This window comes from Carcharodon carcharias, chromosome 3 (assembly GCF_017639515.1).
Source record: "Carcharodon carcharias isolate sCarCar2 chromosome 3, sCarCar2.pri, whole genome shotgun sequence".
Lineage (NCBI taxonomy): Eukaryota > Metazoa > Chordata > Chondrichthyes > Lamniformes > Lamnidae > Carcharodon > Carcharodon carcharias.
This window is the reverse complement of record NC_054469.1, coordinates 14875324-14898182: the sequence shown is the minus strand read 5'-3', so window position 1 is coordinate 14898182 and position 22859 is coordinate 14875324. Positions and strand designations below refer to the sequence as shown.

General features: G+C 48.6%; 1 protein-coding gene across 3 annotated transcripts in view; it reads right to left on the bottom strand.

Moving 5' to 3' along the window:
- ctdspla (CTD (carboxy-terminal domain, RNA polymerase II, polypeptide A) small phosphatase-like a) overlaps window positions 1-22859 on the bottom strand; it is a 211646-nt gene that overhangs the window by 14349 nt on the left and 174438 nt on the right. For all 3 annotated transcript variants that reach the window (XM_041185179.1, XM_041185177.1, XM_041185178.1), the window contains 2 exons: window positions 14098-14154; window positions 2336-2428 (listed from right to left, as the gene is read on the bottom strand). In XM_041185179.1, the coding sequence (XP_041041113.1) occupies window positions 2336-2428; window positions 14098-14154 (150 nt within the window). The remainder of the gene's footprint in view (window positions 1-2335; window positions 2429-14097; window positions 14155-22859) is intronic.

The following is a 22859-nucleotide window of genomic DNA, read 5'->3' as shown; positions in this document are numbered from 1 at the left end:
CAGGTGAAATATCTGGGTAAGCAATCTACCCTTGCACAGCAACTGAATCAGAAATTTTGCAGTGCAGAAGGCCTCTTGGACCAACGTGCCTGCACCGGCTCACCGAATGAGCGATTTAGTTAATGCCATTCTCCTGCCTTCTCCCATAACCCTGCACATTCTTCCTTTTCAAGTAACCGTCTAATACCCTTTTGAATGCCTTGATTGAACTTGCCCCTACTACACTCTCAGGCAGTACATTCCAGACCTTAACCAATTGCTGCTTGAAAAAGCTTTTTCTCATATTGCTTTTGCTTCTTTTACAAATTACTTTAAATCTGTGCCCTCTTGTTCTTGATCATTTCATGAGTGAGAACAGTTTCTCCCTATCTACTCTGTCCTGATTATGCTTCTATCAAATCTCCACTCTGTCTCCTCTTCTCCAAGGAAAACAGTCCCAACTTCCCCAATCTACCTTCATAACTGAAGGTCCTCATCCTCTGGAACCATTCAGAATCACAGAATCTCACGGTGCAGAAGAGGCCCTTCAGCCCATCGAGTCTGAACCGACACGTGAGAAACACCTGACCTACCTACCTAATCCCATTTACCAGCATTTGGCCCATAGCCTTGAATGTTATGACGTGCCAAGTGCTCATCCAAGCGCTTTTTGAAGGATGTGAGGCAACCCGCCTCCACCAGCCTCCCAGGCAGTGCATTCCAGACCGTCACCATCCTCTGGGTTTAAAAGTTTTTCCACACATCCCCCCTAAACCTCCTGCCCCTCACCTTGAACTTATGTCCCCTTGTGACATTCCCGTGAATATGTTCTGCATCTCTCCAATGCCTTCGCATCTTTTCCAAAGTGCAGTGCCAAGAGCTAGACACAATACACCAGTTAAGGCCAAACTAGTATCATATATAAGTTCAACATAACCTCCTTGCTCTTGTGCTCTATGCCCTATTCAAAAAGCCTATTGTATGTTTTTTCAACCATGCTCTCAATCTGTCTTGTCACCTTAAGTGGCTTATGCACATTTGCACCCAGGTGTGTCTGCTCCTTCACCCCCTTTAGAGTTGTACCCTTTATTTTATATTATCTCTCCTTGCTCTTCCTTCCAAAATCAATCACTTCACATTTCTCCACAATGAATTTCACCTGCCACCTGTTTGCCCATTCTATCAACCTATGTCTTTTTGAAATTCTCCACTATCCTCCTCACAGTTCACAACGTTTCCAAGTTTCTTATCAGCTGCAAATTTCGAAATTGTGCCCTGAAATGTTTAGGTCATTAATATATATCAGGAATAATAGGGGTCCTAACACTAACTCCTGGGGAGCCTCACTATAAAGCTTCCTCCAGCCTGAAAAACATCCATTGGCCACTACTCACTGTTTTCTGTCACTCAGCCAATTTAGTTTCCACGTTGCTACGACCCTTTTATTTCGTGAGTTATAATTTTACTCTCAATTCTGTTGAGTCATACTGTATCAAACACTTTTTGGAAGTACATGTACACCACATCAACAGCATTGCCCTCATCAACCCTCATTGTCACCTTTTCAAAAAAACTCCAGCAAGTTAGTTAAACATGATTTTCCCTCAAGAAATCCACGCCGACTTTCTTCAATTAACCCGCATTTGTCCATGAGACTATTAATTTTGTCCCTAATTATTGTTGCGAGAAGCTTTCCCACCACTGAAGTTAAACTGACTGACCTGTCGTTGCTGGGCTTACCTTTACACCCTTTTTTGAACAAGGGTGTAACGTTTGCAATTCTCCAGTCCTCTGGCACCATAATGCCAGAAATAATGCCGAAGGCAGCTCTGGTATGCATTTAAAATACAAGCAGGAGATTGGAAGAGAGGAGGATTGGGAAGCATGAATATTTTACAAATTGCATGGGGTTTGTAGCTACACAGTGAGCTGAGCACTTGTGCTTTCTGTTGTCCTCCTGTAATTCTAGAGAACTGAACTGCTGGGGAAACTAATAACATGGCTATGAACAGATGCTTGCTAAAAAAAAAATCCACTACTTCTAGAGCAGTCATGGCAACACACAAGACTCTTGAAAAGGCCACACAGGCCAAGTCAAGGACCCAGGTAGCCGTATTGCCATGCGTGTGGGGAAAGAACTTACCCGTGCTATAGCCATCAGGCAGTGTGAAAAAAAACACACACAACGAGAATAGAAACAAACAAGTAGAAAAAAAAGGTTAAAACAACAAATGAACTTTGCAATTTCTTTTTACAAAATACATACGTATGCTAACAAAGCTTTTATTTCCCCAGAGACTGCTTCATACAAATGCAAAGAGACAGTTACAATGCTTCTGTAATGCTGAATGCTTACCTTGGCTAAACTGGCTGTAAAGAGAACACATTCAAAGAGTTGCCCCATCTTTTGCAGAAATAGGTCGACATGCGGCCTTTTCAATACATAAACCTGTGAATACAGACAACAGTCAAGAGCTCAACAAACAAACCTCTAATTTTGTTTTTTGCATCTATCAGAAAAGCTACAATAATACTAGATATTCTTGCAAACTTCCTTGCCTACTTGCCTAGATGTTTCCCAAAATAGAATGCAAGATGAAGCACCAAAGAGTAAGTTGAAGCTGAAATGGGCTCTGTATGACAGATGTCAGGTGGATAATACAAATGAGAATCAGGCTGAATACAGAGAGGTTGATGGGGTAGTGAGGAAAGAAATAAGAGAAGCAAAGACAGAGTATGAGAAGAGGTTGGTTGCTAACGTAAAAGGAAATTCAAAAGTCTTCTGCAACATGTAAAGAGTAAAAAGTTGGCAAAAGGGCCAATTAGGGACCAAAAAGAGGATTTATGCCTTGAGGCAGAGGGCATAGATGAGGTACTAAGTACTTTGCATTTTCCTTAGCTAAGGAAGATGATGTAGCTAAAACCATAGTGGAAGAGTCAAAGTCAAGAGCAGTCTTAGTAAATTTCTATAAACTTTTATTTCTCTACATTTTAAATAGATAGACCCAAGCACTCATAATGGCACAGAAGGAGGCCATTCCTCTATAAAGAGGAGGCAATTGAAATACTGGATAGGCTAAAAATTGATAAAGAGGAAATATTAGAAAGGCTGGCTGCAGATAAGTCACCAAAACCAGATCAGTTGCATCGCCCAGGGTTTGGAGGGAATTGAAACTGCAAAGGTACTGGCCATACTCTTCCAATCCTCCTTAGATATGGAGTGGGTGGGGGGTTGCCAGACTATTGGAGAATTGCAAATGTTACGCCGTTGTTAAAAAAAAAGGATTCAAGAAAAAAATCCAGCAATTACAGGCCAATCAGTTTAAACTTGGTGTAGTTAAGTGTTTAGAAACGATAATTCAGGACAGAATCTATGGTAACTTGGGCAAATGTGCATTAAGGCAAGTCATCAAGATTTGTCAAAGACTTTGATAGAGTTTTCCATGAGCTGGGTAAAGCAGTTGATGTGGTGTACGTGGACTTCCAAAAAGCTTTGATAAAGTGCCATATGGGCTCGCCAACAAGTTGAAGCCCACGGAATAAAAAAGGCAGTGGCTGCATGAATAGGAGGTTGGTTGAGTGACAGGAAACAGAGTAGTGGTGAATGGTTGTTTAATTGGACTTGAGGAAGATATGCACAGGTGGTTGAGTTTCTCCAGGAGTTGGTACTACGATCACTGCTTGTTATATATTAATGACCACTAGAAGGCTTTTGTTCATCGCTATACTTTTTCTTTCCTTCTGTTATTTGCTTTTCAATTCTCCTCTGAACTATCTATATTCAGCCTGATTCTCAATTGTGTTGTCCACCTGACATGATGAATGCAACATTAAGGGATGGAGCTCTAAGCTGTGCCTCTGAGTGGCAAGAACGCGAGGACAGTTACTTCGCCGCAGTGAGGGACAGGAAACCATTAGGTAAGTGAAGGTCGCATTGGGCACATGGCAGAAGTGCGCTCTCTATGTGCTTTATTGACAGGTGTGTTTGCCCTGAACAACATTTTCTTTTATTCATTCACGGGATGTTGGCTTTGCTGGCTGGGCCAGCATTATTTGCCCATAGATAAAAGCAAAATACTGCAGATGCTGGAAACCTGAAAGAAAAACAGAAAATGCTGGAAAAACTCAGCAGGTCTAATAGCATCTGTAGAGAGAAACAGAGTTGACCTTTTGAGTCTATATGACCCTTCTTCAGAGCTTCCTAGCTCTGAAGAAGGGTCATATGGACTCGAAACATTAACTCTGTTTCTCTCTACAGATGCTGTTGGACCTGCTGAGTTTTTCCAGCATTTTCTGCTTTTATTTCATTATTTGTCCATCTCTGGTTGCCCTTGAGGTGGTGATGGTAAGCCACCTATCTCAGACTGTTGCAGTCCAAGTGGTGTAGGTACACCCAAAGTGCTGTTAGGGAGTTCCAGGATTTTGACTCAGGGACAGTGGAGGAACAGTGATATGCTTCCAAGTCAGGATGGTGATTGGCTTGGAGGGGAACTTCCAGGTGGTGGTGTTCCCATCTATCTGCTGTCCTTTTCCTTCTAGATAGTAGTGGTCATGGGTTTGGAAGGTGGTGTCTAAGGAGCCTTGGTGAATTCCTGCAATGCATCTTGTAGATGGTACACACTGCTGCTACTATGCATTGGTGGTGGAGGGGGTGAATGTTTGTGGATGCGGTACCAATAAAGCGGGCTGCTTTGTCCTGAACAGTGTCAAGCTTCTTGAGTGTTGTGGGAGCTGCACTCAGCCAAGCAAGTGGAGAGTATTCCATCACACTCCTGACTTGTGTCTTGTAGATAGTGGACAGGTTTTGGGAAGTCAGGAAGTGAGTTACTCATCACAGGATTCCTAGCTCTGACCCACTCTTGTAGCCACAGTATTTATATGGCTATCCAATTTCTGGTAACTCCCAGGATGCTGATAGTGGGGGATTCAGTGACGGTAATGCCATTGAACATCAAGGGGCGATGGTTTGATTCTCCCTTGTTGGAGATGGTCATTACCTGGCACTTGTGTGGCATGAATGTTATTTGCCCAAGCCTGGATATTGTCCAGGTCTAGCTCCATTTGGACATGGACTGCTTCAGTACCTGAGGGGTTGCAAATGGTGAACATTGTGCAATCATTTGCGAACATCCCACTTCTGACCTTATGATAGAAGGAAGGTCATTGATGAAGCAGCTGAAGATGGTTGGGCCAAGGACACTATCCTGAGGAACTCCTGCAGTAATGTCCTGGAGTGGAGATGACTGACCTTCAGCAACCACAACCAACTTCCTTTGTGCTGTGTATGACTCCAACCAGCAGAGAGCTTTCCCCCACCCCCGATTCCCAATGACTCAAGTTTTGCCAATGCTCCTTGATGCCACACTCGGTTAAATGCGGCCTTTATGTCAAGGGCAGTTGCTCTCACCTCACCTCGGGGATTCAGCTCTTTTGTCCATGTTTGAACCAAGGCTGTAATGTAACATCAGGCCGAATGGCCTCCTTCTGTGCCTGTATCATTCCATTAGTTCTCAACATAGCACAGCCATGAATGTCCATCAAATAGAGGCTGGTTTGGAAGGAACGATGACTCAACCTGTTTGCTGGGCTTCTCCCCTGAATGATATGTAAACCTATAGGATGCATTCAACTATTCATTTGGCTAACAATTGCTTAGTTAACTTTTTATCCTGGGTTCCTACATTATCAGAAACAAATAATATAAATTTTAAATTACAGGGTTAAAAGGGTGGTGGCAGACAGAAGATGGAACAGCTAGAAAGCAATGTCAAGAGAGTCAGCAAGTTTCATTGGGCCAAAGATGTATAAAGTTGATTCTGAAAACATGGAGAGTGTGAAAGAGGGCCTTGTTAAAATGTTAACGCAAATATAGGTAGTGCAGAATTTGGGTCTGCAGTTAACTGAGCTGAAGTTCTGCTTGTTAAGAAATAAATTAAAGCACCAAGGGGAAACAAGTGAAGGCCTAACTAGGCATAATATGTTGCACAAGGCTAGACACCAAGAGAGAATCTACAAAATATAAACATTTAAAGTTTGATTCAACTAAGAAATCTATCAACAGATTTTGGAGACTCCAATCTGAACGAGAAATCAAGACTTAGATTCAGGAAACCCTAATCTAAGTCATTGGCTTTCATTAAGAGGGCTGAAAATTGGAATGTCTTGATATCCAGATGTCATACTGAACTGCACCCTGTGACCCACCACAACTGTTGAGAGGGGATAGCTACTAATAAGATTCTACCGCTTCCTTATTGTTATGGAGTCCGACCACAGTTTGGAAGGAAAATAATGTGACATGAATATGCCTTCCACTGTTTGTTCACATCTTTTGAGGTCTAAGAATTATAAGAATAAAAGGAGAAACTATCCCAACACCCAGGCTAACATATTCTTGAACAGAAACGCAGAAAATTGTTAATTGGGGTTTCTTCTTTCCTGCAAATGTCTTTGATGTAATTTCAGCTTGACACTTGACTGTCAGTCTGGTGCATGCCCAGCTAAATGCCAAGAGAATACCAGGGGAAACTCGAGCTGAAAGATGGAATGGGAACATCGAATTCACGTACTACTGCAATACTATCTCACGCACCAGCTTGTCCTGTATGAACCCCATTGGGTCTGGAAGTGTTCTGGAGTTAACCTTTCATTAAACCAACTGACCACAAATTGACCACTTGTCCTGTTGACTGTCAATGGAGATTGCTGTAATACAATCAGTGGCCACCATATGAAGTCCATGGATGAGGCATCAAGACTTAGTGGCTAGGATTGGAAAGCTCTATTGGGTGAGCACGTCCAGCTGAATTACTCATGCTCCGACAGAAGCAACAGGGAGACTTTGGAAATAACAAATGTGGCAAATACGTAAGTTACTGATCCATGACTCTCCAGGATACTGAAATACAAGGTCTACAGCAGTTAACCAGCCCCCAGATACACTGTCTTAATAAACCGATGTACTGTGACTATTTTAAATTCCTCCATTTCAGGAATTCTCATGTGTCGGTGCAGACTCGATGGGCCGAAGGGCCTGTGTGATTCTGTGTGATTCTGTGAATTGAATTAGAGCCCTTGTATCTAATTCAAAGCAAAGTCTTTCTGGGGATGTCATTTCTAATAGGAACTTTTTGACAGGGATGAATTATTTCTATTGCCCCTGTTGACATTAATTTGTCTGTCTCAACTGACAATGTAGCTCACTATTAAAGATTTCTGCAGCTTGTGCAGTCTCGCCAACCCACTGACTCTTGAAGGAAAGCTAGTCAAATGCAGAGCTCAAGTTTCTGAGAGCCATGTGCCTGCAGTAATATTTTCCCCATATAGCCAATGTTTTGTGCTGATCCACATGCAGGACCCAAGAAAAAGAGGAATATTAGGTCTACAGCAAGAGACCTGGCAGGAGCTGCTGGTTGTGGATATCAAATTGAAAGCAATGGACTATTCCAGCTGCCAGAAAAAGCCAGCTATTGAACCAGGCTTTGCCACTAAGCAAGTTGAGCAAGCAAGGCTTTTAAAGGGAAAAAAGCCACTTAGTGATATCTCATAGTTTCACTTGGTTTTATTCTTGAGATACCAAGAGTTCATTTGACTTTCTCTCAAGAATAACTTTCCTGTCAGAAGGTAACACAACAAACGCTGCTGTAGTTTTCACCCGAGTGATTCTAAACACAGCCCTAAGTATCTCACTGCAGAACTCAGGAAATGGATAAAGGGTGCACTTAATCTTCCATCAGCGCCTTTGGAAATACTGTGATCAGCTTCAACAACTGCCTGGAACAGAAATAGCCTTTGGTGAACAAGACCTTCCCCACTGTCTCTGGCACCATGCCAACATAACGAGATCATCCCATTATTGGTAAATTCCTTGGCCAAAGTATATTGGTGTTTGGACTCTTTGCTGGTGAAGCTCCGGGTGGAGGTCTCATGGCCAGAGGGGGTTTGAAGTGTAATGGTTGAGCCTGTAGTTGGCACGTTAAACAAGAGTTCTGTTGAACTGGACAGACTCTTTATTCTGTCTATTTTAGGGCAAGGTACTAATCATTTGCAGAAGTTGGCTCCAGCCTTTGCAGCCATGCTCTATGGGCTTTTTCTGGCAGCTGGAATAGCCCATTGCTTTCAATTTGATATCCACAACCAGCAGCTCCTGCCAGATCTCCTGCTGTAGACCCAATATTCCTTTTTTCTTGGGTGCTGCATGTGGATCAGCACAGAACATTGTGGCTATATGGGGAAAATATTATTGCAGGCACATAGCTCTCAGAAACTTGAGCTCTGCATTTGACTAGTGCTCCTTCAAGAGTCAGTGGGTTGGCAAGACTGCACAGATCTTTAATAGTGAGCTACATTGTCAGTTGGGACAGACAAATGAACGCCAACAGGGGCAACAGAAATAATTCACCCCTGTCAAAACGTTCCTATTAAAATGACATTCCCAGGCTTGCCAAAGACTTTGCTTTGAATTAGATACAAGGGCTTTAATTCCTCGATAGGAATGTGGTAATGAGGAATTGCATGAAAACCACCTACTTGATAAACTATCTTTGTAAAATCCAGGGGCCAGGTCCACTTTGCAGTCAGGGCCTTTGAAGCTGGTAAATTTAAGATGTAGATAACTCTTGTGCTGATGCCTCAGTACATTTATATCTTTGGTAAATGAACCCTTGAGTAGTTCCTCACTATCTTTCTACTTTTTCATGATCCTGGTAGGTAGATGGGGGCATTTTGAAGTGATCCCTTTGGTTTACCTTGTATTTAGCCTTTATTTATTCCACCTTCTAGAGGAAATCAGATGAAATTTCCTGGCATATCCTCTGGGAAATAGGGCTGGGTTTCCCCCAAGGTTTTCTAGGAACCTCACTGGAAATCTTTGGATCTTCTCAAAGGAGGGAACCCGCAATGAAGTGAAGTGGAGAGAAAGCATTTACACACAGCTGGACGCAGTTTAGTCTGCAGAGAAGCATGCAAACCCAAGCTTACCTCAAGGTAAAATACATGTTCATCCAACAACAACCAATCTCTGCTTATAGATAGAGTTCTAGTCATACTATAATGTCAGTGATATGATGCATATTCTGTGATGTACTGTTTAGGCTTGCTGTGTTCCTTTATCCTGCTACTAAATCCAACACTTCTTTGCATTTTGCAAACCAAATGCAAAATTAGCTAGTCACAGGGTCACGATTAGGCAACAAGTATTTTTGTACAGTCGTTGGGAGAGTCATCAACTATGAAAGCACTGCTGTACTCTGCAGAGTGTTTAAAGCCTTGGAAAAATGTTGATGCCGATATACTAACCCAATGGAGGCGCTCGGTTTTGATATATTGCATATTTATTTGTTTCTGCCGGCTTTACTTGCTCTCGATATGACTGTCTAGGGTGTCTAAGGAGTAAATGATTGGTGACTGACGTTGCAAATAACCTAAAGATACAGCTTTGCTTTTCTATGCTTGGCCTGAATGACTGAGTCTAGAGCTATAATTCATGGAGGTTCACCATCTGGTAGCGACACACAAGCCTCCCCAGGAGCCTCAAAAGAAACACGGAACCCAGACACATGGCTAAAAAATAAAGATTGCGGTACTCTGTCTAATCTAATCTACCACTTTAGAGGGAGTGGTAATAATTTTCTAAACTTTGGTGAGAAAGCTGCTTATTATAACCTCAGTATGTCCTCTAGTGTTTTACAGCCATAGTACTTTTTAACTGTAGTCACTACTGTAATGTAGGGAATTTATACACAATAAGATCCCACAAACAGCAATAAGATAATGACTAAATAATCTGTTTTAGAGATATTTGTAAATTAGGTACAGGCAGCAGAGGGAGTTCCCGCACACACAGCAATCAGCATCAATCCACTTTTTAACATTTGGTAATTTCTTGTAAAGTAATAGTAGCTAGTAGTTTTCTCCCATTTGTAAATAGTTTCTGTCTCTTTCCTTAGAGGGAAAATAAAATACAAAACTTTTAAAACCTCAATTTACTTCACATCATTAATTCATGCTTCATACATTCAATGATGTTCCTTTGTCTTCAGATGCAACATTCTGTGTACTGTAACTGCCCCCTAGTGCAAGTAATCAAGAATAGGCCAACCATAAGCTACACAGCCTATCCTGGATTACTTGAACCAGGTCCCAGTCTGGTCATACATCCTTCGATGGAAGACATTGTCCAACGCCGACAGGCTCCAACGTCCTGAGTATCACAGCTAGTGCAATGCATGAACCATGGCACTGATTTAGTCTTGCACCCACAGACAGATATGCAAAATACACAAGGGGGCATAGCCTTAAAATTGGAGGTAAGCTGTTCTAGGGTGATATCAAGAAGCAATTCTTCACATTAAGGGTAATAGAATCTTGGAACTGTCTCCCTCATAGGCTGTTGAGGCTGTAGGTCAATTGAAAATTTCAAAACTGGGACTGATTTTTGTTAGGCAAGAGGATTATGGTTACAAAACGAAGGAGGGTAAATGAGTTAAGATACAGATCAGTCTTGATAATTATTTTTAGAGGTACTCAGCGTTCTGCAAGGTGCCTCCCTTTTTCATTCTTAAAAGGTACTGCACATAGAGCAGGGAAATCAGTGGCTCGCCTCGCTCCATACTGAACTGGTTGGTTTCATGTGAGGTGGCAGTCAAGAGCTACTTCTGAGGGAGAAATGGTCAGGATTTCAATTCCTGATTATCTAATAATGCCTGTTGGAAGTTCACATGTGCGAACATCAGGTAAAAAGATGCTAAGCTCAGTTATTGAGACTCTTATCTCTACACTCACAAATGATGGAGAACCTTGGGAGAATGGGCAGTGCCCATGTGTTGTAATCCAAAGTCTCAATAATAGTAACTTATCTTAGCACAGCATTTCCACATAAAAGTACAACCCAAAATAATAAGAAAGGAGGCCAAAAGCACTTAGGGCAAAATGAAAATGTTGAAGCTTTTGCCTGAAGTGACAGGGCAGAGTGATTTGGGAAAGGGTTTCAGAGGGCATTGGCATTGTGACTGTAATAGACTACTGATGGCAGAACAGAGAAAGCAAGCTATAAACAGTAAACCAGGTGAGCAAAAGTCTAGGACACTTGTTGGAGATCATCCTGGTCAGAAAGTGAGAGGCAGTGGAGGGCTTTGTAAATGAAAACATTTTGTACTTGTGTTTCCTCTTGAGTTTAATAATGCACTGATAGCCATTTTATTACTGACTTGCTATATTTAAAGAACCTAAATAATATCTTTCCATAATCTTGCTCAAGACATATTAGTTTAAATATTCAGGTCCTCTTAAGTCTAGGAGATAGAAAAAACTTCCCTTCTCTCCATTTAAATAATAGTCATGTGAATTGAGTCCCATCTGCAGTTGTTAGTCCTTTAGCCCTTACCACCACCATTAACACCCATTTTGTCCTTTTGTTCATGACATCTTTGTCAATCTCTCCTTTGCCCCCACCTATCACTGGCCTTCTATACACCCCCGCTTAAACAGTATAAATTTAATCACATTTTTACTTCTCTTTAGCTCTGAAGAGTCATACGGACTTGAAACGTTAACTTTGTTTTTCTCTCCACAGATGCTGTTAGACCTGAGTTTTTCCAGCATTTTGTGTTTTTGTTTCAGATTTCCAGCATCCGCAGTATTTTGCTTTTATGCAGTTGTTAGTTGATTGACTGCTTTAATAAAGGAGCTGAACATTTTGAGTTAACTCCCAGGATTTCCCCTACTGATGTGGTTCCAGGAAATCCCACTCCAACCTCCCTCAGCTGCCGATCTATGTGAATTGTCACAATACAGAAACAGTTCAGTCAGGAAAAAACTTTGGTGCATGATAGTGAAATGGATATATGTCTTCTCGCACAGTTCATTTATCATAATAATCTGATAAATTCAGCTGATAACTTCAAAAAGACATCCCAAAGGGGACTTTACGGAGACGTATATAAAGTAGAACATTATTTGTGGATAGGATAAACCGACTCAGGTTGCGTAGAGTACATTCAGGACAAATGCGTTCTTTACACACCTGGAAGGGAGGATTTGTTGAGGCAAGGGCATTAAGCTAATTTAACAGCTGAATTCCGCAATAGGAAAATTGCAGGATTGACATTTAGGATGTTGAGGCTGAAGGATGTTCTAATCCAAACTATCTCATTTCACCCTTACTTCAAATATTTGTTTAAACAAAATCAGGTGAATTTCTTTGCTCGAAGTGAGAGACGTCAGCTGATGGGAATAGAACATTTTGTCATAGGCTGTCAGCATCACACCCCTTTACAAAAAGGATAGCACAGGCTGGATCCAAACCGAAGCAACGCCCAACATTGTGTACTAAACACAATGCAAAAACAGCCTTTTCTGCATTAGTTTTCATCCAGTGAAATATGATTTCAGAGATAGTGTTTTGCTTTTATATCTCAACAGTAATTTATTTTATGGCTTGAAATTATGCTAATATTTATGACGCATGTCACAAGTGGAGAATATTCAAATGAGTGAGATAAGCAATGTTAGCATTAAACCCTGCTTGCAAAGCTTTGAGCTGTAAACCATTAGAAACAGGGACGCCTACAGACAGCAAAGGACTTACATTCCACCTGTCTGGGAAACAATTAAAATCCAAGTCCCAGCACAGAAGCACTGATTTCAGAACCCTGTGCACTATGCTGTCAGACACTTGACCTCCAATTTCTGCCAGAGTACATAGTAGAGTCACCAGCTCTGCACAAATGGTTCAGTCCAGCAAACGTGTTTTGCTGCATATTCAGTCACAGATTAAACCTAAACTCTTATTTCACAAAAGGAAAACAATTATTCTAAAAATACTTCAGGCCTTACACTGCTCCATTGTGATCCTGTAGCTAAATAATCTATATCTGACCCCTTAGTCATACTGCAGCTTAGTTGCTGCCAACAATTCAGATGTAGTAAAGCAATGTCTGTACAAAAGGCTTACAATAATTCTAGATGATGGGGGAATTCTAACCATCCCTTCCCTGCCCAGGGAAATGAACTGGGGCAGTTAAAATGGTTCAGGAGAATTCCCTGTTTGCTTTCCACCCCAATCCTGTCTATTGAAATTTTAAATTGCAAACTCCAGGCATACTCACCCAAAGCTGCAGGGCCTTAGATGGCATCATCCAGGCCCAACATGCTATGTCAACCAGCGGCTTGTGCAAGGAAGCACTCATGGCTTCTCCAGCTGGCCAAACTGCTCAGGCACAGCAGCCAGGGCCAGTAGAGGAGAGTTTTTATTTGTTTTTCTTGTAGGCCAGGAGGAACAGAAGTACTCCCCTGAGTAGCCCAAGGAAAGCTTGGGCTCTTTATCCTCCCATTACTTAGGTCCCAAGCTCTGGAGTTCTCTCACCAAGCTTCTCCACCTCTATACCTTTCCTTCTTTGTGACTTTCTAAAAACCTACCTGTTTGACCAAGTTGGTCTAAGTTGTCTTTTTGTGGCTCGGTACTCAAGGTTTGCCTGCTAGTGCACCTCTGAAATGCCTTGGGATGTTTTGCCATTCCAAAGGTGCTATGTAAATGCACGCTGTTGTTGATCCAAACGCAAATAGTCATTGGAGTAAGTGCACTTGCCTGAGTAGTGAGCCATGTAAATGTGTGGTGAGTCTAATCACAGTCAGATTGTCAGTTATGAAGCAGGGGTGTGAACCCTGGTACTGGTGGTGAGGGAGAGACCCTTATGAGGCAGCCACATGACACCAGTGACCACAGATGCCTGGCATGCAATGTCCAGCCTCTCAAATATAGTTTGCTTTAAAATTTCTTGTAAAATTCTGCCAATTTCTGAGCAATTACCTATGGGAAGTGAGTTACCTCCATCCTATTCTTGACAAGCTGCATAAACGTGGGATTCTTTTAATCTGCAATCACCTCCACTTCATTCTTAGTTATTTCATTTCACAGGTTTCCCATCCCTACAGCTGCACCCCTTTCAATACTGTGGTCACTTGTGATTCTGCAAATGCCACTCCCGCATCACTCAACTTGTGTAAACAGCTTGGTTTCTCAACATGATGACAGCTTGATCCAACGTCCAGCCCTCGTCCCTCTGAACTTTGACCATTTTGTATAATAAAGGATGCACCATTTACAATAGGATTCCTTACCTGGTGAACAGTCCCATCTATCTCAACAGGAACAATGAAATCAGCATTGTTAATAGGCTGTAAATAAACAAAAGACAGTCATTATACATCACTATTAAACATGCACACTAATTCTGTTAACATAGTTTGACTGCAAACACGTACAATTTAAGCAGTCTGTTTGCACTGGACTCTTATTTGTCTTTATCCCAGAAACGACGTGTTTACACGGAGTTTTCTATCATTTTCCACGTGAAAATATAAAACCAGGGAATTTCTTAATGCTTCCTAATTTGTTCACTGTGCACTCTTGATGCTTACGTGTCAGCTGGCAACAGATAACTAAGCTAAAGTTAACCGGTTTCCTCTCAGTCCAGGCTATTACCGTGCACTCCAAGGTCGTGTGTGTGGTTATGCCTCCATTCGTTACACACTCTGACTCGTGCTGAGCTACAGGTTTGAGGTTCTTTTCCTCCTGCGAGACCCATGGAGGAGCAGTGAGTGCTCGCAGTGTTCAATGGCAGGAGGGTCCAAGGCTAACCATATCCACTTCCCCCTTTGCCACTTTCATTAAATGAGCCCCACCCACCCCTTCCTGGCCCAATTATTTAGAATGTCCAGCTCTGAACAGGCCATTTAGAATCAAAAATTCATAGAACGGATACGACATAGAAGAAAGCTATTTGGCCCATCTAGTCCATGCCAGGTCGCAGCAAGCGCAATCCAATTAGTCCCACTCCCTTGTCAGTTTCCTAAAGTTTTGCAATTTTTTTCTCTTCAATTCCCATTTGAAAGTCCAGATCGAATCTGTCTCCACCGCACACTCAGGCAGTAAATTTCAATCTTAACCATTCGCCGTGTAAACTGCTTTTCCTCACTTTAGCTTTGATTCTTTTGCCAATCACCCTAAATCTGTGTCCCCTGGTTCTCAATCCTCCTGCCAATATGAACAGTTTCTCTCCAACTACCGTGTCCAGAACCCCTCATGATTTGGAGCACCTCTGTCAAATCTTCTCTTAGGAGAATAATCGCAGTTTCACCAATCTATCTACGTAACTGAAGTCTCTCATCCCTGGAGCCATTCTCATAAGTTTTTTCCTGCATATTCTCTAAAGGCTTTATGTTGTTCCTATACTGCCAAGAATTGGACACCATACTCCAATTATGCCTAAACCAGAGTTTTAGAAAGGTTTGCCATAACTTTTATTTGGCCAACTGAGCCACGGTGTTTATGTGCCACATGAGCCTCCTTCTACTCTTCCTCATTTAACCCTATCAGCATATCCTTACATTCCTTTCTTCCTTGTGTGCTTATCTAGCTTCTCCCTAAATGCATTATACTATTCACCTCAATTACTCCATGTGGTAGAGTTCCACGTTCCAGACACACTCTGGGTAAAGAAGTTTCTCCTGAATTCACTATTAGATTTATTAGTGGCTACAGGATAACCCCTTGTATTGGTCTCTCCACAGGTAAAAACATCTTCCCGATGTCTATACTATCAAACCCTTTCAAGATTATAAAGGCCACTCCTCAACTTTCTCTTGTCTAAGTGCCACAGCCTCTTCAATCTTCCCTGATCATTATAACCTCTCAGTTCTGGTATCATCCTTGAAAAAATTCTAATATCCGTTCCTGTTGCTTACCACCAACTCTGCAGAAAAACTAAGGATGGGCAACAAATTAGGAACACAGGGAATAGGGCCATTCAACTTACTGCGCCTGTTCCACCATTCAAAAAAAACATGGCTGATGTGTATCTTAATTCCATCCATCTGCCTTGGCTACTAACCTACCCTGTACATTTTGACAGCATCCCCTACATCCAAAAAACAAATGAAATGAACGAACAGTTAAATCTGTATTTTTTTTTGTGTGGTGTTGATTTGAGAGGTGAATGTTGGTCAGGAAAGCAGGAGAACTCCCTGCTCTTCTTAGAAAACGTGTTGTCTAATCGCATAGGTCCACCTGTTCTGGCCTCAGTTTAACTCAAGACAGCATTTCTGATGATTCAGCACTCCCACAGTACTGCATGGGAGGGTCATCCTAATTCATAAGCTCAAATCATAGCGGGGTTCAAACCTTCAACTTACTAAAGGGGCTGCCAACTGAGCCAAGAGGATAAAACTTATGACTTAATGGGCTTGTAAGGATGAATTACTTGCTTTTTTTTTTAACCAATTGAGGGTGGGGGCGGCAAGAGGGAGAACAGAATCCTGGGTAAACTTTAGTTTTTAGAAGTATGATGGGGTTCAACAGTGTAGATGGAAAGATGTGTCCACTCGCCAGGGAAGTAGGACCATAAACATAAGATAGTCACTAACAAATCAAATAATACCTTGGGAGGATTTTCTAATTAAGCAATTCACTCGATATGACAGAAGCTGTTGTTTTGGGATTTTTGAAAATAACTGAATGCTTTCAAATGGTAAATCAGAAGAAACTTTTTCACCTAGAAAATGACTGGAATGTGAAACTCATGACCACACTGAGTGGCTGGGGGAGAATAGCATAGATGCCTTTAAGGGGAAACTAGTGCGAGAGAGAGAAAGGATTAGGAGGGTATGTTGATAGGGTTAGATGAATTTGGGTAGGAGGGGGGTCCTGTGGAGTACAAGCACCAGTGCAGACCAGTTGAGCCAAATGGCACGTCTCTGTGCTGTAGTTCCTACTGAGGTTTAGCTTCACAGTCCTCTTAGCTGATTTTAAAAAGTTCAAATAGTAGAAATTGAGCTTTTTGGATCAATTTTTGCATGTATGATAGCAAGCAGCAGTACATCCACTCAGCTGAACTGCTAAGTAAACACAGACTGACCAAACATTTACAATTTTCCAAAGTGCAGACCGTGTGGTTACGACAGCAGCAGGCCACACACACAAAAAACAAACTGCTGCAATGAAAGGGCAACCAGGTGGGGGCGCCCACACGTTAACAGCAGTAAGCTGACTCCATGGTGCATCATCGCTGGGTAACAGCCATTCGTGTAGGATTTTCACATCACCATATAATGGCAGCTAAGAGCTTAAAAGCAAGGTTGTGCAGCCAAGCCTGCATTGCCTGAGTTTCCAATACCATGGAGGCATTTAAAGTGATTTACTCATTAAACAATTCACTCAACGATGAAAGTTGTTGTTTTGGGATAATTTTTATTTATATATATATATATATATATATATAAATAATTGAGTGTTCTCAAATGGTAAATATTTGTTTCGCACTCATTTAAATAAAAAGGTGAAAGGGCAAGGCCCATAATGCAGGTTGCACCAAGGTCAGAAAGAGCGAAATACCATGCAAACCAAGTAGTGATCCTTCTAAAAGTTCTTAGATTGTAAGAGGAAGGAGTTCCAGAGTTCTGAGATCCTAGAAATTTAAGGGCAGAGGATGATGAATCCAATCTTAATTTTAGCACAGTGAGGACGCAGGGAGGGGGGGGGTTATGTGTAGGGTAGGGCGTGCAGCTAACTAGAAAGGAAAGGGGGGCAGAGAGGGGGGGAGGGGGGCAGAGAGGGGGGGAGGGGGGCAGAGAGGGGGGAGGGGGGCAGAGAGAGCGAGAGGGGGGCAGAGAGAGCGAGAGGGGGGCAGAGAGAGCGAGAGGGGGGCAGAGAGAGCGAGAGGGGGGCAGAGAGAGCGAGAGGGGGGCAGAGAGAGCGAGAGGGGGGCAGAGAGAGCGAGAGGGGGGCAGAGAGAGCGAGAGGGGGGCAGAGAGAGCGAGAGGGGGGCAGAGAGAGCGAGAGGGGGGCAGAGAGAGCGAGAGGGGGGCAGAGAGAGCGAGAGGGGGGCAGAGAGAGCGAGAGGGGGGCAGAGAGAGCGAGAGGGGGGCAGAGAGAGCGAGAGGGGGGCAGAGAGAGCGAGAGGGGGGCAGAGAGAGCGAGAGGGGGGCAGAGAGAGCGAGAGGGGGGCAGAGAGAGCGAGAGGGGGGCAGAGAGAGCGAGAGGGGGGCAGAGAGAGCGAGAGGGGGGCAGAGAGAGCGAGAGGGGGGCAGAGAGAGCGAGAGGGGGGCAGAGAGAGCGAGAGGGGGGCAGAGAGAGCGAGAGGGGGGCAGAGAGAGCGAGAGGGGGGCAGAGAGAGCGAGAGGGGGGCAGAGAGAGCGAGAGGGGGGCAGAGAGAGCGAGAGGGGGGCAGAGAGAGCGAGAGGGGGGCAGAGAGAGCGAGAGGGGGGCAGAGAGAGCGAGAGGGGGGCAGAGAGAGCGAGAGGGGGGCAGAGAGAGCGAGAGGGGGGCAGAGAGAGCGAGAGGGGGGCAGAGAGAGCGAGAGGGGGGGCAGAGAGAGCGAGAGGGGGGCAGAGAGAGCGAGAGAGGGGCAGAGAGAGCGAGAGAGGGGCAGAGAGAGCGAGAGAGGGGCAGAGAGAGCGAGAGTGTGGCAGAGAGAGCGAGAGAGGGGCAGAGAGAGAGAGAGAGGGGGGCAGAGAGGCGGGAGAGGGGGGCAGAGAGAGCGAGAGGGGGGCAGAGAGAGCGAGGGGGGGGCAGAGGGAGCGAGAGGGAGGGCGGAGGGCGAGAGGGGGGGGCAGAGGGAGTGAGGGGGGGGCAGAGGGAGCGAGAGGGGGGAAGAGGGAGCGAGAGGTGGGGGGCAGAGGGAGCGAGAGGGGGGCAGAGAGAGCGAGAGGGGGGCAGAGAGAGCGAGAGGGGGGCAGAGAGAGCGAGAGGGGGGCAGAGAGAGCGAGAGGGGGGCAGAGAGAGCGAGAGGGGGGCAGAGAGAGCGAGAGGGGGGCAGAGAGAGCGAGAGGGGGGCAGAGAGAGCGAGAGGGGGGCAGAGAGAGCGAGAGGGGGGCAGAGAGAGCGAGAGGGGGGCAGAGAGAGCGAGAGGGGGGCAGAGAGAGCGAGAGGGGGGCAGAGAGAGCGAGAGGGGGGGCAGAGAGAGCGAGAGGGGGGCAGAGAGAGCGAGAGGGGGGGCAGAGAGAGCGAGAGGGGGGCAGAGAGAGCGAGAGGGGGGGCAGAGAGAGCGAGAGGGGGGCAGAGAGAGCGAGAGGGGGGGCAGAGAGAGCGAGAGGGGGGCAGAGAGAGCGAGAGGGGGGCAGAGAGAGCGAGAGGGGGGCAGAGAGAGCGAGAGGGGGGCAGAGAGAGCGAGAGGGGGGCAGAGAGAGCGAGAGGGGGGCAGAGAGAGCGAGAGGGGGGGCAGAGAGAGCGAGAGGGGGGCAGAGAGAGCGAGAGGGGGGCAGAGAGAGCGAGAGGGGGGGCAGAGAGAGCGAGAGGGGGGGCAGAGAGAGCGAGAGGGGGGCAGAGAGAGCGAGAGGGGGGCAGAGAGAGCGAGAGGGGGGGCAGAGAGAGCGAGAGGGGGGCAGAGAGAGCGAGAGGGGGGCAGAGAGAGCGAGAGGGGGGCAGAGAGAGCGAGAGGGGGGCAGAGAGAGCGAGAGGGGGGCAGAGAGAGCGAGAGGGGGGCAGAGAGAGCGAGAGGGGGGCAGAGAGAGCGAGAGGGGGGCAGAGAGAGCGAGAGGGGGGCAGAGAGAGCGAGAGGGGGGCAGAGAGAGCGAGAGGGGGGCAGAGAGAGCGAGAGGGGGGCAGAGAGAGCGAGAGGGGGGCAGAGAGAGCGAGAGGGGGGCAGAGAGAGCGAGAGGGGGGCAGAGAGAGCGAGAGGGGGGCAGAGAGAGCGAGAGGGGGGCAGAGAGAGCGAGAGGGGGGCAGAGAGAGCGAGAGGGGGGCAGAGAGAGCGAGAGGGGGGCAGAGAGAGCGAGAGGGGGGCAGAGAGAGCGAGAGGGGGGCAGAGAGAGCGAGAGGGGGGCAGAGAGAGCGAGAGGGGGGCAGAGAGAGCGAGAGGGGGGCAGAGAGAGCGAGAGGGGGGCAGAGAGAGCGAGAGGGGGGCAGAGAGAGCGAGAGGGGGGCAGAGAGAGCGAGAGGGGGGCAGAGAGAGCGAGAGGGGGGCAGAGAGAGCGAGAGGGGGGCAGAGAGAGCGAGAGGGGGGCAGAGAGAGCGAGAGGGGGGCAGAGAGAGCGAGAGGGGGGCAGAGAGAGCGAGAGGGGGGCAGAGAGAGCGAGAGGGGGGCAGAGAGAGCGAGAGGGGGGCAGAGAGAGCGAGAGGGGGGCAGAGAGAGCGAGAGGGGGGCAGAGAGAGCGAGAGGGGGGCAGAGAGAGCGAGAGGGGGGCAGAGAGAGCGAGAGGGGGGCAGAGAGAGCGAGAGGGGGGCAGAGAGAGCGAGAGGGGGGCAGAGAGAGCGAGAGGGGGGCAGAGAGAGCGAGAGGGGGGCAGAGAGAGCGAGAGGGGGGCAGAGAGAGCGAGAGGGGGGCAGAGAGAGCGAGAGGGGGGCAGAGAGAGCGAGAGGGGGGCAGAGAGAGCGAGAGGGGGGCAGAGAGAGCGAGAGGGGGGCAGAGAGAGCGAGAGGGGGGCAGAGAGAGCGAGAGGGGGGCAGAGAGAGCGAGAGGGGGGCAGAGAGAGCGAGAGGGGGGCAGAGAGAGCGAGAGGGGGGCAGAGAGAGCGAGAGGGGGGCAGAGAGAGCGAGAGGGGGGCAGAGAGAGCGAGAGGGGGGCAGAGAGAGCGAGAGGGGGGCAGAGAGAGCGAGAGGGGGGCAGAGAGAGCGAGAGGGGGGCAGAGAGAGCGAGAGGGGGGCAGAGAGAGCGAGAGGGGGGCAGAGAGAGCGAGAGGGGGGCAGAGAGAGCGAGAGGGGGGCAGAGAGAGCGAGAGGGGGGCAGAGAGAGCGAGAGGGGGGCAGAGAGAGCGAGAGGGGGGCAGAGAGAGCGAGAGGGGGGCAGAGAGAGCGAGAGGGGGGCAGAGAGAGCGAGAGGGGGGCAGAGAGAGCGAGAGGGGGGCAGAGAGAGCGAGAGGGGGGCAGAGAGAGCGAGAGGGGGGCAGAGAGAGCGAGAGGGGGGCAGAGAGAGCGAGAGGGGGGCAGAGAGAGCGAGAGGGGGGCAGAGAGAGCGAGAGGGGGCAGAGAGAGCGAGAGGGGGGCAGAGAGAGCGAGAGGGGGGCAGAGAGAGCGAGAGGGGGGCAGAGAGAGCGAGAGGGGGGCAGAGAGAGCGAGAGGGGGGCAGAGAGAGCGAGAGGGGGGCAGAGAGAGCGAGAGGGGGGCAGAGAGAGCGAGAGGGGGGCAGAGAGAGCGAGAGGGGGGCAGAGAGAGCGGAGGGGGGCAGAGAGAGCGAGAGGGGGGCAGAGAGAGCGAGAGGGGGGCAGAGAGAGCGAGAGGGGGGGCAGAGAGAGCGAGAGGGGGGCAGAGAGAGCGAGAGGGGGGCAGAGGGAGCGAGAGGTGGGGGGCAGAGGGAGCGAGAGGGGGGGGCAGAGGGAGCGAGGGGGGGGGCAGAGAGAGCGAGGGGGGGCAGAGAGAGCGAGGGGGGGGCAGACGAGAGAGCGAGAGGGGGGCAGAGAGAGCGAGGGGGGGGCAGAGAGAGCGAGGGGGGGGCAGAGAGAGCGAGGGGGGGGCAGAGAGAGCGAGGGGGGGGCAGAGAGAGCGAGGGGGGGGCAGAGAGAGCGAGGGGGGGGCAGAGAGAGCGAGGGGGGGGGCAGAGAGAGCGAGGGGGGGGCAGAGAGAGCGAGGGGGGGGCAGAGAGAGCGAGGGGGGGGCAGAGAGAGCGAGGGGGGGGGCAGAGAGAGCGAGGGGGGGGCAGAGAGAGCGAGGGGGGGGCAGAGAGAGCGAGGGGGGGGCAGAGAGAGCGAGGGGGGGGCAGAGAGAGCGAGGGGGGGGCAGAGAGAGCGAGGGGGGGGCAGAGAGAGCGAGGGGGGGGCAGAGAGAGCGAGGGGGGGGCAGAGAGAGCGAGGGGGGGGCAGAGAGAGCGAGGGGGGGGCAGAGAGAGCGAGGGGGGGGCAGAGAGAGCGAGGGGGGGCAGAGAGAGCGAGGGGGGGGCAGAGAGAGCGAGGGGGGGGCAGAGAGAGCGAGGGGGGGGCAGAGAGAGCGAGGGGGGGGCAGAGAGAGCGAGGGGGGGGCAGAGAGAGCGAGGGGGGGGCAGAGAGAGCGAGGGGGGGGCAGAGAGAGCGAGGGGGGGCAGAGAGAGCGAGGGGGGGGCAGAGAGAGCGAGAGGGGGGCAGAGAGAGCGAGGGGGGGGCAGAGAGAGCGAGAGGGGGGCAGAGAGAGCGAGAGGGGGGCAGAGAGAACGAGAGGGGGGCAGAGAGAGCGAGAGGGGGGCAGAGAGAGCGAGAGGGGGGCAGAGAGAGCGAGAGGGGGGCAGAGAGAGCGAGAGGGGGGCAGAGAGAGCGAGAGGGGGGCAGAGAGAGCGAGAGGGGGGCAGAGAGAGCGAGAGGGGGGCAGAGAGAGCGAGAGGGGGGCAGAGAGAGCGAGAGGGGGGCAGAGAGAGCGAGAGGGGGGCAGAGAGAGCGAGAGGGGGGCAGAGAGAGCGAGAGGGGGGCAAAGAGAGCGAGAGGGGGGCAGAGAGAGCGAGAGGGGGGCAGAGAGAGCGAGAGGGGCGCAGAGAGAGCGAGAGGGGCGCAGAGAGAGCGAGAGGGGGGCAGAGAGAGCGAGAGGGGCGCAGAGAGAGCGAGAGGGGCGCAGAGAGAGCGAGAGGGGCGCAGAGAGAGCGAGAGGGGCGCAGAGAGAGCGAGAGGGGCGCAGAGAGAGCGAGAGGGGCGCAGAGAGAGCGAGAGGGGCGCAGAGAGAGCGAGAGGGGCGCAGAGAGAGCGAGAGGGGCGCAGAGAGAGCGAGAGGGGCGCAGAGAGAGCGAGAGGGGCGCAGAGAGAGCGAGAGGGGCGCAGAGAGAGCGAGAGGGGCGCAGAGAGAGCGAGAGGGGCACAGAGAGAGGAAGAGGGGCGCAGAGAGAGGAAGAGGGGCGCAGAAAGAGGAAAAGGGGGGGAGAGGGAGGCAGAGGGGGGGAGAGGGAGGCAGAGGGGGGGAGAGAGGGGCAGAGGGGGGGAGAGAGGGGCAGAGG